The sequence below is a fragment of the Bombina bombina genome, chromosome 1 (assembly GCF_027579735.1).
Source record: "Bombina bombina isolate aBomBom1 chromosome 1, aBomBom1.pri, whole genome shotgun sequence".
In the NCBI taxonomy this organism is placed as follows: Eukaryota; Metazoa; Chordata; class Amphibia; order Anura; family Bombinatoridae; genus Bombina; species Bombina bombina.
In genome coordinates this window covers 718,696,408-718,713,377 of record NC_069499.1, presented here as the reverse complement: position 1 = coordinate 718,713,377, position 16,970 = coordinate 718,696,408, and the positions used below count along the sequence as shown (strand labels likewise).

The 16,970-nt window shown below is 41.0% G+C and overlaps 1 protein-coding gene across 1 annotated transcript in view; it reads left to right on the top strand.

Moving 5' to 3' along the window:
- Nucleotides 1-16,970, top strand: part of MTMR8 (myotubularin related protein 8) — a 257,972-nt gene that overhangs the window by 175,912 nt on the left and 65,090 nt on the right. The window contains exon 12 of the mRNA XM_053699222.1: nt 5,335-5,460. Coding sequence (XP_053555197.1) covers nt 5,335-5,460 — 126 coding nt within the window. The remainder of the gene's footprint in view (nt 1-5,334; nt 5,461-16,970) is intronic.

Here is a 16,970-nt window from a genome sequence, read left to right as displayed (position 1 = left end):
CAGGAAGCTGTGCTGTCCCCAGAGCCACAAGCAGTTAACCCCAGACAGGTCTATGTGCAAGAACCATAGGGAAAATTACAAAACAAATTAATACAACACACAGAGAAAACCCAGCACTCACAAGCTCTCAGCTAATATTAAAAGCAAAAATGGAAAGGTTAGTCAAAGGTTAGTCACCGCATCTGGCCAGTTTGGAGCCTTTTTTGACAGGAAGGAGGAGTTACCTGTTTTGTGTTTCACTCTATTTAAGCACGGTTTGTGTGTGTTATTTGTGTTCTGAAGAAGGGGAGTTTTGATCCCTGAGGGACCGGTTGGTTGACCCCAGGAGGGCGTATTCACATCTTGGATTGTTTATATATATATATATATATATATATATACATATATATATATATATGTATGTATATATGTAATATGTATATATGTATGTATATATGTATGTATATATGTGTGTGTGTATATATATATATATATATATATATATACACAGTATATATATATGTGTGTGTGTGTATGTATGTATGTATGTATGTATATATATATATATATTTCTCCAACATTGGTGTGTCCGGTCCACGGCGTCATCCATAACTTGTGGGAATATTCTCTTCCCCAACAGGAAATGGCAAAGAGCACAGCAAAAGCTGTCCATATAGTCCCTCCTAGGCTCCGCTTACCCCAGTCATTCTCTTTGCCGCTGAACCTTCCCAGTCAGGAAGGGCCTTCTCTGTAGTAGGCAGAGCCTCATTTTCGCGCCATTACTGCGCAGTTACTTTTGAGAGCAGGACATGCAGCTGCATGTGTGTGGGTCTGAAAGTAGTAGCGCGATTGCTCTGTTTTAAACACTGTAGAGCAGTAGGGCGCTGATGATAATTGCTCTGTCATACCCTCACACCAATCTGAAGTGGCCATGAGGGAGGTTTTGTCAGATGGGGAAATTTCTGATTCAGGTAGAATTTCTCAACAGGCAGAACCTGATGTTGTGACATTTAAATTTAAATTAGAGCATCTCCGCGCACTGCTTAAGGAGGTGCTATCTACTCTGGATGATTGTGACAACCTGGTCATTCCAGAAAAATTGTGCAAGATGGACAAGTTCCTAGAGGTTCCGGTGCACCCCGATGCTTTTCCTATACCCAAGCGGGTGGCGGACATAGTGAATAAGGAGTGGGAGAAGCCCGGCATACCTTTTGTCCCCCCTCCTATATTTAAGAAATTATTTCCTATGGTTGACCCCAGAAAGGACTTATGGCAGACAGTCCCTAAGGTCGAGGGGGCAGTTTCTACACTAGCCAGGCGCACTACTATTCCTATCGAGGATAATTGCGCTTTCAAAGATCCTATGGATAAAAAATTGGAGGGTTTGCTTAAAACGATTTTTGTACAGCAAGTTTACCTCCTGCAACCTATTTCGTGCATTATTCCTGTCACTACAGCAGCGTGGTTCTGGTTCGAGGAACTAGAAAAGTCGCTCAGTAGAGAGACTCCGTATGAGGAGGTTATGGACAGAATTCACGCACTTAAGTTAGCTAATTCCTTTATTTTAGATGCCACTTTGCAGTTAGCAAGATTAGCGGCGAAAAAATCAGGGTTTGCAATTGTGGCGCGCAGAGCGCTCTGGCTAAAGTCTTGGTCAGCGGATGTATCTTCCAAGACAAAATTGCTTAATATCCCTTTCAAGGGTAAAACCCTTTTTGGGCCAGAATTGAAAGAGATTATCTCAGACATCACTGTGGGTAAGGGCCACGCCCTTCCACAAGATAGGCCTTTGAAGGCCAAGAATAAGTCTAATTTTCGTTCCTTTCGCAATTTCAGGAACGGACCGGCCTCCAACTCTGCAGCCTCCAGACAAGAGGGTAATGCTTCACAAACCAAACCAGCTTGGAAACCGATGCAAGGCTGGAAGAAGGGTAAGCAGGCCAAGAAGCCTGCTGCTGCTACCAAAACAGCATGAAGGAGTAGCCCCCGATCCGGGACCAGATCTAGTAGGGGGCAGACTCTCTCTCTTTGCTCAGGCTTGGGCAAGAGATGTTCAGGACCCCTGGGCACTAGAAATAGTTTCTCAGGGTTATCTTCTGGAATTCAAGGAACTACCCCCAAGGGGAAGGTTCCACATGTCTCACTTATCTTCAAACCAAATAAAGAGACAGGCATTCTTACATTGTGTAGAAGACCTGTTAAAAATGGGAGTGATACACCCAGTTCCAACCGTGGAACAAGGAATGGGTTTTTACTCAAATCTGTTTGTAGTTCCCAAAAAAGAGGGAACTTTCAGACCAATTCTGGATTTAAAGATCCTAAACAAATTTCTCAGAGTGCCATCGTTCAAAATGGAAACCATTCGAACGATTTTACCTACAATCCAGGAGGGTCAATTTATGACTACCGTGGATCTAAAGGATGCGTATCTACATATTCCTATCCACAAAGATCATCATCAGTTCCTAAGGTTCGCCTTGCTGGACAAACATTACCAGTTTGTGGCTCTCCCATTCGGGCTAGCCACTGCTCCAAGGATTTTCACAAAGGTACTCGGGTCCCTTCTAGCGGTTCTAAGACCAAGGGGCATTGCAGTGGCACCTTACTTGGACGACATTCTGATACAAGCGTCGTCTCTTTCAAAGGCAAAGGCTCACACAGACATCGTTCTGGCCTTTCTCAGATCTCACGGATGGAAGGTGAACATAGAAAAAAGTTCCCTGTCTCCGTCGACAAGAGTTCCTTTCTTGGGGACAATAATAGATTCTTTAGAAATGAAGATTTTCCTGACAGATGTCAGAAAGTCAAAACTTCTAAACGCTTGTCAAGTTCTTCACTCTGTTCCACGACCTTCCATAGCTCAGTGCATGGAAGTAGTAGGGTTGATGGTTGCAGCAATGGACATAGTTCCTTTTGCGCGAATTCATCCAAGACCATTACAACTGTGCATGCTGAAACAGTGGAATGGGGACTATACAGACTTGTCTCCAGTGATTCAAGTAGATCAGAAGACCAGAGACTCACTCCGTTGGTGGCTAACCCAGGATCACCTGTCCCAGGGAATGAGCTTCCGCAGACCAGAGTGGGTCATCGTCACGACCGACGCCAGTCTAGTGGGCTGGGGCGCGGTCTGGGACTCCCTGAAAGCTCAGGGGCTATGGTCTCGGGAAGAGTCTCTTCTCCCGATAAACATTCTGGAACTGAGAGCGATATTCAATACTCTCAGGGCTTGGCCTCAACTAGCAAAGGCCAGATTCATAAGATTCCAATCAGACAACATGACGACTGTTGCTTACATCAACCATCAGGGGGGAACAAGGAGTTCCCTGGCGATGAGAGAAGTGACCAAAATCATAAAATGGGCGGAGGATCACTCCTGCCACCTATCTGCGATCCATATCCCAGGAGTGGAAAACTGGGAGGCGGATTATCTGAGTCGTCAGACATTCCATCCGGGGGAGTGGGAACTCCACCCGGAGATATTTGCCCAGTTGACTCAATTATGGGGCATTCCAGACATGGATCTGATGGCGTCTCGTCAGAACTTCAAGGTTCCTTGCTACAGGTCCAGATCCAGGGATCCCAAGGCGACTCTAGTGGATGCATTAGTAGCGCCTTGGACCTTCAACCTAGCTTATGTGTTTCCACCGTTTCCTCTCATTCCCAGGCTGGTAGCCAGGATCAAGCAGGAGAGGGCCTTGGTGATCTTGATAGCTCCTGCGTGGCCACGCAGGACTTGGTATGCAGACCTGGTGAATATGTCATCGGCTCCACCATGGAAGCTACCTTTGAGACAGGATCTTCTAGTACAAGGTCCATTCGAACATCCAAATCTAGTTTCCCTCCAGCTAACGGCTTGGAAATTGAACACTTGATTTTATCTAAGCGTGGGTTTTCGGATTCTGTAATAGATACTCTGGTACAAGCCAGAAAACCTGTAACTAGAAAAATTTACCATAAAATATGGAAAAGATATATCTGTTGGTGTGAATCCAAGGGATTCTCATGGAGTAAGATCAAAATTCCTAGGATCCTTTCCTTTCTACAAGAAGGTTTGGATAAGGGATTATCAGCGAGTTCTCTAAAGGGACAGATTTCTGCTTTATCTCTCTTGTTACACAAACGACTGGCAGCTGTGCCTGATGTTCAAGCTTTTGTTCAGGCTTTGGTCAGGATCAAGCCTGTTTACAGACCTTTGACTCCTCCCTGGAGTCTGAATTTAGTTCTTTCAGTTCTTCAAGGGGTTCCGTTTGAACCTCTACATTCCATAGATATCAAGATGTTATCTTGGAAAGTTCTGTTTTTGGTTGCTATTTCTTCTGCTAGAAGAGTTTCTGAGTTATCTGCTTTGCAGTGTAATCCGCCCTATCTGGTGTTCCATTCAGATAAGGTTGTTTTTGCGTACTAAACCTGGTTTCCTTCCAAAGGTTGTTTCCAACAAGAATATTAACCAGGAAATAGTTGTGCCTTCTTTGTGTCCGAATCCAGTTTCAAAGAAGGAACGTTTGTTACACAATTTAGATGTAGTTCGTGCTTTAAAGTTCTATTTAGAAGCAACAAAGGATTTCAGACAAACGTCTTCTCTGTTTGTCGTTTATTCTGGCAAGAGGAGAGGTCAAAAATCTACTGCTACCTCTCTTTCCTTTTGGCTAAAAAGCATCATCCGATTGGCTTACGAGACTGCCGGATGGCAGCCTCCTGAACGCATCACAGCTCACTCTACTAGGGCTGTGGCTTCCACATGGTCCTTCACTGCACACTTTTGCCAAATTCTACAAATTTGATACTTTTGCTTCTTCGGAGGCTATTTTTGGGAGAAAGGTTTTGCAAGCCGTGGTGCCTTCTGTTTAGGTAACCTGATTGGCTCCCTCCCTTCATCCGTGTCCTAGAGCTTTGGTATTGGTTCCCACAAGTTATGGATGACGTCGTGGACCGGACACACCAATGTTGGAGAAAACAGAATTTATGCTTACCTGATAAATTACTTTCTCCAACAGTGTGTCCGGTCCACGGCCCGCCCTGGTTTTTTAATCAGGTTTGATGAATTTCTTTCTTTAACTACAGTCACCATGGCACCTTATGGTTTCTCCTGTTTTTTCTCCTGTCCGTCGGTCGAATGGGGTGGGCGGAGCCTAGGAGGGACTATATGGACAGCTTTTGCTGTGCTCTTTGCCATTTCCTGTTGGGGAAGAGAATATTCCCACAAGTTATGGATGACGCCGTGGACCGGACACACCATCGGAGAAAGTAATTTATCAGGTAAGCATAAATTCTGTTTTTATTTCATTCTTGTGTCACTATACAGTAGTATATCTTTGCAGAGCTTTTAATTGTAAACTGAAATGTCATTTACAGAATCTTTGAAAACACACATTCTTTGTGGCCATTTCTCTGGGATCGTAAAGCAGAATTTTTCAATCCCCTTTATGTGGAAGATGCCTACAAAACTCTTCAGCCAAACACTCTCCCCTTAAGTTTCAAGTAAGTTTTGTTATTCCTTTAAAGATGGTAAACAGCTAGTCTTAACCAATGTTATTTATTTATTTGACTGTTGTAGCACATAGTTGCATCTCAATATGTTGGCTTTGCTTTCTTTCCTTAAAGGGCCATTAAACCCCAAAATTTTCTTTCACGATTCAGACAGAGAATACAATTTTAAACATTCCAATTTACATCTATTATCTAATTTGCTGCAATCTTTAGATACCCTTTGTTAAAGAAATAGCAATGCACATTGGTGAGCCAATCACATGAGGCATCTATGTGCAGCCACCAATCAGAAGCTACTGAGCCTATCTAGATATGCTTTTCAGGAAGGAATATCAAGAGAATGAAGCAAATTAGATAATAGAAGTAAATTAGAAAGTTGTTTAAAATTGTATTCTCTATCTGAATCATGAAAGAAAAAAGTGGGGGTTAATGTCCCTTTAACTGTAAAAAAATACATATTTGTATGTGCTCTTGGCTTTGTTAAAAGTGAAGTCACACTCTGAATTAAAAAAATAGATTGTAACATTATTTATATATAGAACTCTGTATGGCCAATGATTTTAGCTCTTAACTATGATAACATCATTAAAGGCAAATTTTCTTTCATGATTTGGATAGCGCATACAATTTTAAACAACTTTCCAGTTTTGCTTTTATGGTCAAATTTGCTTAATTATCTTGTTATCCTTTGCTAAAAGAGCAACATTGCACTACTGGCAGCTAGCTGAACACATCTAGTTAGCCAATCACAAGAGACAAACGTGTGCAGGCACACCAATTAGCAGCAGCTCCAACTAGTGCAGGATATGTGCGTATTCTTTATCAACAAGGGATACCAAGAGAACAAAGCACATTTGATAATAGAAGTGAATTTAAAAGTGTCTTAAAATAACAAGCTCTATCTGAATCCTGCAAATGTAATTTTGACTTTCCTTTCCCTTTTAAGTCTTAACTTGTTTTGTTTTGTTTTTTTTGTTTTGTTTTTTTTTTTAATTTTCAAAAAAGCTTTATTGACGTTACATTAAATTACATACAAGTAAAAAATCAACAAGGGGGTCCAATCTGCCCCCGTTACATCATAAACATATAGAAAATTGAAGGCAATAAATAGTTACGGTTTAGGGTATCAATAGACTAGGACTAAACATAAGCCATATGGGAAATGTAGTACCAAATAACTATTAGTGGCGAGACTCAGAGATGTCAAGAGACTCTGATAGGAAAGTCTGAAAAAGGGGTATAGGAGAAAGAAGGGGGAGGGTTGCTAAATGGGAGGGGAGGGGATACATAAAGACGACCATGACCTGGGAGCACTAAACCTAGTACGTGTCATTCAATCGCAGGTGACCAGTTAACGTGAGGACAGCACATTGGGTTTCCAGTCTGTGTCGTAAGTTCCTTTCCAGTCAGCCCAAGTCAGTTCGAACAGGTCAGAGTTACCTAATTTGTGGAAGATGTCTTTCTCCATTGTATAAAGATAAGCCATATAGGAGCAAACCCTAGGCCAACTAGGTGGGGATTCTTTCTTCCAATCACAAGCTATTAAGTGTTTTATGGACATAAAAAGGTATATACTTATGTATGCATGATGTTTAGGGAGGGTGTGTACCCCTATATGTAGGAGGGCGACTGAGGGTGAACTATGAAGAGATATGCCCAGCCTGGGGAGAACCCGAAAGCACCTGTGCCAAAGAGGGCGAAGTTTGGGGCACTCCCACCAGATGTGCAGGGAGTCACCCCTTTGGCCGCATCCTCTACAACATTGGGGAGATGAACTAGGAAATATTCTAGCCAGTCTAGTGGGGACGTAATACCAGTGGGCCAATAGCTTATAGTAGGTTTCAAATAGGGTTGTGCAATGTATAGCTTTTTGGGTGCGTTCCAAGGTGTGTCCCCACGTATCTAAGGTGACTGACCTCCAAAGCAGGGATTCCCACCTCAGGAGGTGAGCCGCTGTCTCCGATTGCAGGTTAAGGCCTAGAAGGGTGTAATGGCAGCAGATGGGTCTATTAAGTCTATTGCCTTGAATCCATGTGGCCTCCCAAGGAGTTAGGGGACGGGCCAGTGCGGGCCTGAAGCCCCCAGCTGACCAGGAAACTTTTGATTCTATGAAATTCAAACGTCATATACTGTGGTAGGGTTCGTTCAGGGTCAATCTGAGAAATGGGCCTAAATCCGGTCCTTGGTGAAGAGAGCCAGAGATCCGAGAACACGCTGACACTCAGCTGAGCCCATATCAGTGGGTGGGTGTCTTGCAATCCTGCCAGTAACCCAGCAAGAGAGGTGATAGGGGAGGGGTGCGGGGCAATATTACCAGAATGGCGTATTTTGTCCCAGAAATACAGGCATTCTAGAATAACAGGGTTCGACAGAGTCAGTTGTCTGGGTACTCTAATAGGGAGGCATCTGAATAGATATGTAAGTCGGGGCAGAAAGGACATTTTTTTTTCATGTAATTAGCAAGAGTCCATGAGCTAGTGACGTATGGGATATACATTCCTACCAGGAGGGGCAAAGTTTTCCAAACCTCAAATGCCTATAAATACACCCCTCACCACACCCACAACTCAGTTTTACAAACTTTGCCTCCCATGGAGGTGGTGAAGTAAGTTTGTGCTAGATTCTACGTTGATATGCGCTTCGCAGCAGGCTGGAGCCCGGTTTTCCTCTCAGAGTGCAGTGAATGTCAGAGGGATGTGAAGAGAGTATTGCCTATTTGAATTCAATGGTCTCCTTCTACGGGATCTATTTCATAGGTTCTCTGTTATCGGTCGTAGAGATTCATCTCTTACCTCCCTTTTCAAATCGACGATACAGGGAGTGCAGAATTATTAGGCAAGTTGTATTTTTGAGGATTAATTTTATCATTGAACAACAACCATGTTCTCAATGAACCCAAAAAACTCATTAATATCAAAGCTGAATAGTTTTGGAAGTAGTTTTTAGTTTGTTTTTAGTTATAGCTATTTTAGGGGGATATCTGTGTGTGCAGGTGACTATTACTGTGCATTATTATTAGGCAACTTAACAAAAAACAAATATATACCCATTTCAATTATTTATTTTTACCAGTGAAACCAATATAACATCTCAACATTCACAAATATACATTTCTGACATTCAAAAACAAAACAAAAACAAATCAGTGACCAATATAGCCACCTTTCTTTGCAAGGACACTCAAAAGCCTGCCATCCATGGATTCTGTCAGTGTTTTGATATGTTCACCATCAACATTGCATGCAGCAGCAACCACAGCCTCCCAGACACTGTTCAGAGAGGTGTACTGTTTTCCCTCCTTGTAAATCTCACATTTGATGATGGACCACAGGTTCTCAATGAGGTTCAGATCAGGTGAACAAGGAGGCCATGTCATTAGATTTTCTTCTTTTATACCCTTTCTTGCCAGCCACGCTGTGGAGTACTTGGACGCGTGTCATGGAGCATTGTCCTGCATGAAAATCATGTTTTGATTGAAGGATGCAGACTTCTTCCTGTACCACTGCTTGAAGAAGGTGTCTTCCAGAAACTGGCAGTAGGACTGGGAGTTGAGCTTGACTCCATCCTCAACCCGAAAAGGCCCCACAAGCTCATCTTTGATGATACCAGCCCAAACCAGTACTCCACCTCCACCTTGCTGGCGTCTGAGTCGGACTGGAGCTCTCTGCCCTTTACCAATCCAGCCACGGGCCCATCCATCTGGCCCATCAAGACTCACTCTCATTTCATCAGTCCATAAAACCTTAGAAAAATCAGTCTTGAGATATTTCTTGGCCCATTCTTGACGTTTCAGCTTGTGTGTCTTGTTCAGTGGTGGTCGTCTTTCAGCCTTTCTTACCTTGGCCATGTCTCTGAGTATTGCACACCTTGTGCTTTTGGGCACTCCAGTGATGTTGCAGCTCTTGAAATATGACCAAACTGGTGGCAAGTGGCATCTTGGCAGCTGCACGCTTGACTTTTCTCAGTTCATGGGCAATTATTTTGCGCCTTGGTTTTTCCACACGCTTCTTGCGACCCGATGTTCGATGATCACGCTTCAGAAGCTTTGCAATTTTAAGAGTGCTGTATCCCTCTGCAAGATATCTCACTATTTTTGACTTTTCTGAGCCTGTCAAGTCCTTCTTTTGACCCATTTTGCCAAAGGAAAGGAAGTTGCCTAATAATTATGCACACCTGATATAGGGTGTTGATGTCATTAGACCACACCCCTTCTCATTACAGAGATGCACATCACCTAATATGCTTAATTGGTAGTAGGCTTTCGAGCCTATACAGCTTGGAGTAAGACAACATGCATAAAGAGGATGATGTGGTCAAAATACTCATTTGCCTAATAATTCTGCACTCCCTGTATACTCTTATATACCATTACCTCTACTGATTCTCGTTTCAGTACTGGCTATCTACTATATGTAGATGAGTGTCCTGGGGTAAGTAAGTCTTATTTTTTGTGACACTCTAAGCCAGAGCTTTCCAAACTTTTCATGTTGGTGACACACTTTTTAGACCTACATCATTTTGCGACACGGTAATTAATTCAGTTGTACTAGCAAAAAGGAGGTTAAACTAACTTGTACACATACATAAATTATATAATAACAATGTATTTACAAGTAACAGTACTGTATGTGCAAGAATTAAAAAAAAGTTTAATAACACCAATAGCTACTTACTATTTTAATGGGATTCATGAGGTTGATGGGATGAACACAATTTCTGAATATTTAGTGGAATATTAGATAAAGACACTCGCATTTCATCATCAAGCATTTTTAAGCTTCCACTTCCTTTCCATATATCAAGAGCAGGAGCAGCAATGCACTACTGGGAGCTAGCTGCAAGAAAACCCCTCTGACTTCAGCTCAGTGTTTAAGCTGCCACCCTCAGAGCTCCGTGAGCCCTACTGACTACTGCCCTCGCTGCAAACACACTGCTGTCCCACTCACTGACTACACATGCAGTCACGAGCCGATTAAGGAGACTACACGTGCAGTCAGGAGCCAATGTGCCGCCAAAGCCGCCAATGGGAATAGTTTCAGTCCCCACTGAGCTGCGCCAATTGGTTAAGATGATCTGTGACCCACTAGGTATCAATCATGTGTCAACCTTGTGATATGCATAGCAGGCAGGCGGAAAGTCAGAAACCAAAAAAAAAATTTTTTTTAAATTAAATTAAAAAAAAATTGTGCTGAAGCAGGGACACACCTACACACTGCTGCTGACACACTAGTGTGTCCCGACACACAGTTTGGAAAGCACTGCTCTAAGCTATGGTTGGGCACTTTTATATGTAAAGTTCTAAATATTTGTCTTTAAACTTATATTTGCCATGATTCAGGATGATCAGTATTCCTTATTTCAGACAGTCAGTTTCATTATTTGGGATAATGCATATGAATGTTAATTTTTTTTTTCTTACCTTAAAAAATGTTTAAAATGATTTTTTTCCCTGTGGGCTGTTAGGCTCACGGGGGCTGAAAATGTTTAAATTTATTGCGTCATTTTTGGCGCAGACTTTTTTGGTGCAAAAATTTTTGTCATTTCCGGCGCCCTAATTGACGCCGGAAGTTGTTCGGGATTGCGTAATTTTTTTGACGTTTTTGCGCCAAAAATGTTGGTGTCACCGGATGTGGCGTCATTCTTAGCGCCAAAAAATTTAGGCGTTGTACTTAGCGCCAATAATGTGGGCGTCATTTTTATCTCCACCTTTTTTTCACATTATTTCAGTCTCATTTTTCATTGCTTCTGGTTGCTGGAGGCTTGTTCATTGGCATTTTTTCCCATTCCTGAAACTGTCATTTAAGGAATTTGATCAATTTTGCTTTATATGTTGTTTTTTCTTTTACATATTGCAAGATGTCTCAAATTGACCCTGGATCAGAATCTACTTCTGGAAAGACGCTGCCTGATGCTGGTTCTACCAAAGTTAAGTGCATTTGTTGTAAACTTGTGGTAACTGTTCCTCCGGCTGTAGTTTGTGATGAATGTCATGATAAACTTGCTAATGCAGATAGTATTTCCATTAGTAATATTCCATTACCTGTTGTTCCCTCAACATCTAATGCTCAGGATGTTCCTGTTAATATAAAAGAATTTGTTTCTAAATCTATTAGGAAGGCTATGTCTGTTATTCCTCCTTCCAGTAAACGTAAAAGGTATTTTAAAACTTCTCATTTTTCAGATGAATTTTTAGATGACCGTCATCATTCTGACTTGTCTGTTTCTGATGAGGATTTATCTGGTTCAGAAGATTCTAAACTTCCCAGGTATCTGTCCAGATCCAGGGATCCTCGGGCGGAGGCAGTGGACGCATTGTCGCTTACTTGGAATTATCATCCTGCCTATATCTTTCCGCCTCTAGTTCTTCTTCCAAAAGTGATTTCCAAAATTCTAATGGAACGTTCATTTGTACTGCTGGTGGCTCCAGCATGGCCTCACAGGTTTTGGTATGCGGATCTCATTCGGATGGCCACTTGCCAACCTTGGACTCTTCCGTTAAGACCAGACCTTCTATCTCAAGGCCCCTTTTTCCATCAGGATCTCAAATCATTAAATTTGAAGGTATGGAGATTGAACGCTTGATTCTTAGTCATAGAGGTTTCTCTGACTCAGTAATTAATACTATGTTACAGGCTCGTAAATCTGTGTCTAGGAAGATTTATTATCGAGTCTGGAAGACTTACATTTCTTGGTGTTCTTCTCATAAATTCTCCTGGCATTCTTTTAGAATTCCTAGAATTTTACAGTTTCTTCAGGATGGTTTGGATAAAGGTTTGTCTGCAAGTTCCTTGAAAGGACAAATTTCTGCTCTTTCTGTTCTTTTTCACAGAAAGATTGCTAATCTTCCCGATATTCATTGTTTTGTACAGGCTTTGGTTCGTATAAAACCTGTCATTAAGTCAATTTCTCCTCCTTGGAGTCTTAATTTGGTTCTGAGGGCTTTACAAGCTCCTCCGTTTGAACCTATGCATTCTCTGGATATTAAATTACTTTCTTGGAAAGTTCTGTTCCTTTTGGCCATCTCTTCTGCTAGAAGAGTTTCTGAGTTATCTGCTCTTTCTTGTGAATCTCCTTTTCTGATTTTTCATCAGGATAAGGCGGTGTTGCGGACTTCATTTAAATTTTTACCTAAGGTTGTAGAGAAATTGTTGTTCCTTCATTATGTCCTAATCCTAAGAATTCTCTGGAGAGATCTTTACATTCTTTGGATGTAGTAAGAGCTTTAAAATATTATGTTGAAGCTACTAAAGATTTTAGAAAGACTTCTAGTCTATTTGTTATCTTTTCTGGTTCCAGGAAAGGTTAGAAGGCCTCCGCCATTTCTTTGGCGTCTTGGTTAAAGTCTTTGATTCATCATGCTTATGTCGAGTCGGGTAAAACTCCGCCTCAAAGGATTACAACTCATTCTACTAGGTCAGTTTCTACTTCCTGGGCGTTTAGGAATGAAGCTTCTGTTGATCAGATTTGCAAAGCAACAACTTGGTCTTCTTTGCATACTTTTACTAAATTCTACCATTTTGATGTTTTCTCTTCTTCTGAAGCAATTTTTGGTAGAAAAGTACTTCAGGCAGCTGTTTCAGTTTGATTCTTCTGCTTATAATTTCATTTTTTTTCATTATTAAGATTAAAACTTTTGTTTTGGGTTGTGGATTATTTTTCAGCGGAATTGGCTGTCTTTATTTTATCCCTCCCTCTCTAGTGACTCTTGCGTGGAAGTTCCACAACTTGGGTATTTATTATCCCATGCGTCACTAGCTCATGGACTCTTGCTAATTACATGAAAGAAAACATAATTTATGTAAGAACTTACCTGATAAATTCATTTCTTTCATATTAGCAAGAGTCCATGAGGCCCACCCTTTTTTGTGGTGGTTATGATTTTTTGTATAAAGCACAATTATTCCAATTCCTTATTTTTGATGCTTTCGCTCCTTTCTTATCACCCCACTTCTTGGCTATTCGTTAAACTGAGTTGTGGGTGTGGTGAGGGGTGTATTTATAGGCATTTTGAGGTTTGGGAAACTTTGCCCCTCCTGGTAGGAATGTATATCCCATACGTCACTAGCTCATGGACTCTTGCTAATATGAAAGAAATTAATTTATCAGGTAAGTTCTTACATAAATTATGTTTTTCAGGGCTGCAATCCGTCCCATCCACGAAACATGAGACGAGTTCCTTAACTTGTTTTTATGTAAACACTCATGTGCAGCCACTTTGTTTTTTTGTGGGTTCCTTTATCATTCATTTGATTAAGTTAAAGGGACATATATTGGTGTATAGTTGAAAGCGTTTGAAAGTAAAGTATTTTCATTATTTATTTTGCCTGCTTTTACTGCAGTTAAACATCTCTTGCTTTTGTGTAAAAATTATACTTGTCCCACACTCCAAAAAGGAAACTGCAACCTGCACATGCTGGTATAGTTACTGTGCAGCATTTTGAAAACCTAAGTTACACATTTAGCTTTTTGGCCTCTCTAGGGAGTGTGGGACAATGGAACAAGGAATACTTTTTACACAAAACAGAGTTGTTTAATGTCCCAATTAATTTGTGGGTTGCTTAAAGAACATTTATAAATGTTAGAGAATGTTATAATTTTGCAAAGTGTTACATTGCCCCCACCCGACTAGCAAATATTTCTGTGGAGAACACTGTTGATATGCATGGGAGCTCATTTATATCTGTCCGCGATTGGTCACAGCAAATGAATTAAGATAAAACACATTCAAGATGCTATTTCAGGGGTGCTTATTTTCTTACCAAAATGACATTTTTAAATGCTTTTAAATAATTTATTTTACATCCAGATCTTTTTGCAATACAATAAATAATATCTTGGCCCTCCCTAGTAAAAGGTTACCAGTGAGAACCTCTCCCCTGAGGGGTGTTGAGAGAACTGCCCACTCCCCTGGTTACCTGTATTTAGGCAACCTCTCAGGTACTTCCTCCTCCTCCTCCTAGTTCTGTCCAGCCATCACGTGTATGGACTTGCCTGAGTTTCTCTGAGCGACATCAAAGGCAGCTGTTGTTCCCCTAGTAAGGTGTTTCCTCTAATACTTGCAGTTTGTTGCACCACTAGATCTTTGGCACTGGTGCAGCATTTAGGTGTCTGGTTCTCTTCCATCGAGTTCCCTATAGGGTCCGCCATCTTACCATGACGTCATCTGGAAGCAACGTCACGGGGATCTCGTTTGAGGACTGAACTCAGCGCGATCACTAAAATATGCCTCAGTGTGGGCCTTGACAGGGCGATCAAGAGCTGGGAGTTTTCCTTGTACCCATGAAGATTCTTCTGTCTGACTTCAGTGTTAAGGGGATTGTATTTTCATGGACTGTTGTAGTCTATTATTTCTCAAAGCTGCTCACTTTTTTGTTCATATGCATTTCAGCAGAAAACAGAAGGATCCAATCGGCGTAAAAAAATTTACTTTATTTCGTAAATTGTTAAAACGCCAGAAGCTCACATGTTAAAGGGACGAAAAAACAAGAAAGCCGTAGTCATAGCCATACTGCTCAATGCATGCACTGATATATAAAAAGGGCTGAAAAGTTACAATTAGTTAATTCAAGGAGCATACAAAGCTCCGCCCCTATTATTACAAAGTCACAGATAATTTGTACAGATGCAAATGCTACAGCACGTATTTGTGAATGGAATGGCGATGGAAATCCCTTTAGACACTTTATAGAGCTTTATAATCCCTACATTGATTATTTGATTTTTGTCTGGAGAGGGTCTCAGGAGGATGTTAAGAGCTACAATGAATGAATTGCAACAAGGTTGGTTTGTGCTTTACCATGGAATACCAAAGAAAGTCCATCCATTTTTTGGATATTTCCGTATATGGTTATTTGGGCGGTAAAGTAATATCCACGGTGTATATATATATATTCAATGGTATGAGGACACGGCGCATACTTTTTTACATGTGTGCTTTGTAAAAGCAAATCTTTCTCTTTTCATTTATTTATTAAACGTTTTCTCAATTTATTTGTAGTATATGGATATTACACGGTAAACTGAGTATTCGAGTGATTGGTTTACATGATATACTTTTTTTATTAGTGAAATATATGTATGGCTTGAAAGTTTTCATGCCATTAAATATTGAATTGTTGTTCATGCTACCAACCACTGAATTCTCAGTTATTTATCTTTTTTTCTGTAAGATTCCTTTTACTTAGTATTCATTTACAAATACATGCTGTAACATTTGTATATCTGTGACTTTGTAACAATAGGGGAGGAGTGTATTATGCTCTTTAAATTAACTAATTGTAACTTTTTAGCCATTTTAAATATCAGTGCATGCATTGAGCAGTATGGCTATGATTACGGCTTTCGGGCCGAAACGCATAAGCCAGCTCTTGTTTTTTCGTCCCTGGCTTTTTAATCATTGACAAAATAAAGTTGACTTTTTATACGGCGATCGGATCCTTCTGTTTTCTGCTGCCTTGAACCAGACAAGCTGATTGGCCGGGTTTCTATTGCCTCATTGGTCCGGAGTCGGCACCTCTTGATGACGTCCTACACACCGGGAGACTGGATATATATTGAATACTCTGCATGTTCACGGCAGTGGGTAGAGGCGATTTGGCTGATTTGTAGCTATTTCCCTGAAAGTATAGTGGATGAGAAGAAAGCCTCCCCACAAAGACTATCTTGGGCCGAGTGATTCTGATATCCATGAGGTTTTCTGTGCTGAGTGGTTTTGCCAGGAACGGCTGGACTGTTTGAATTCTGTCTAAAGGGGTGAGTGATTTAACTAAATATAATATACTGGAACGGATATCAACCTTGGATTGTAATTGTGGTATTGGAATTCATACCCTAAGTTATCACTTGTGTTGCGAACACTCCTGTCCTCTTGTTTCCATATGCATGTCAGCCAGACAGCTCATGGAGTGATTGTCCTGCACCTGAGGATTCTACTGAAAGGCTTTCAATTCAGATGCCTTTTCTGTTGGAAAAATGTCCTTATATTCTGCTGTTTTGGGTGATTTTATTTATTTATTTTATTTATTTTTTTAAATAAGAAACTCAGAGTAAAGGATGAACAATACTTAGCTGTCCACTTATAATCTGGCCCTAAACTGTCTTCAGCAACCTCAACTTTGGTTGTTCCTCCTCACCCAGTTTTATTCCTCCTACACAGCTGTTTCCGTTTCAATTAATCATTGTTTCAACCTTCACATTACATTGATGATCATTAGCACCTGTCCGGTACAATTGTTTAAAGTGAATGTAAATTTTGATGATAAAGTTCCCGGTTTTTAAAAATTCTATTAAAAAAACAGGGGCACTTTAATTCATCGAAATTTACATTTAACTCGTGTTGTGAAAATACTTAGCTTTTAATTTTGACAGCCACTCCACGCCCTTAGTCATCATAAGCCTCTTCCTACGTCAGAAATGACGGATCGGTCATCCTCCAATCACGGCTTCCCCCCCAGGGGTATCAGTGTCTGATTCAGCTCCGTTATTGGAGGAAGCCGGATTCC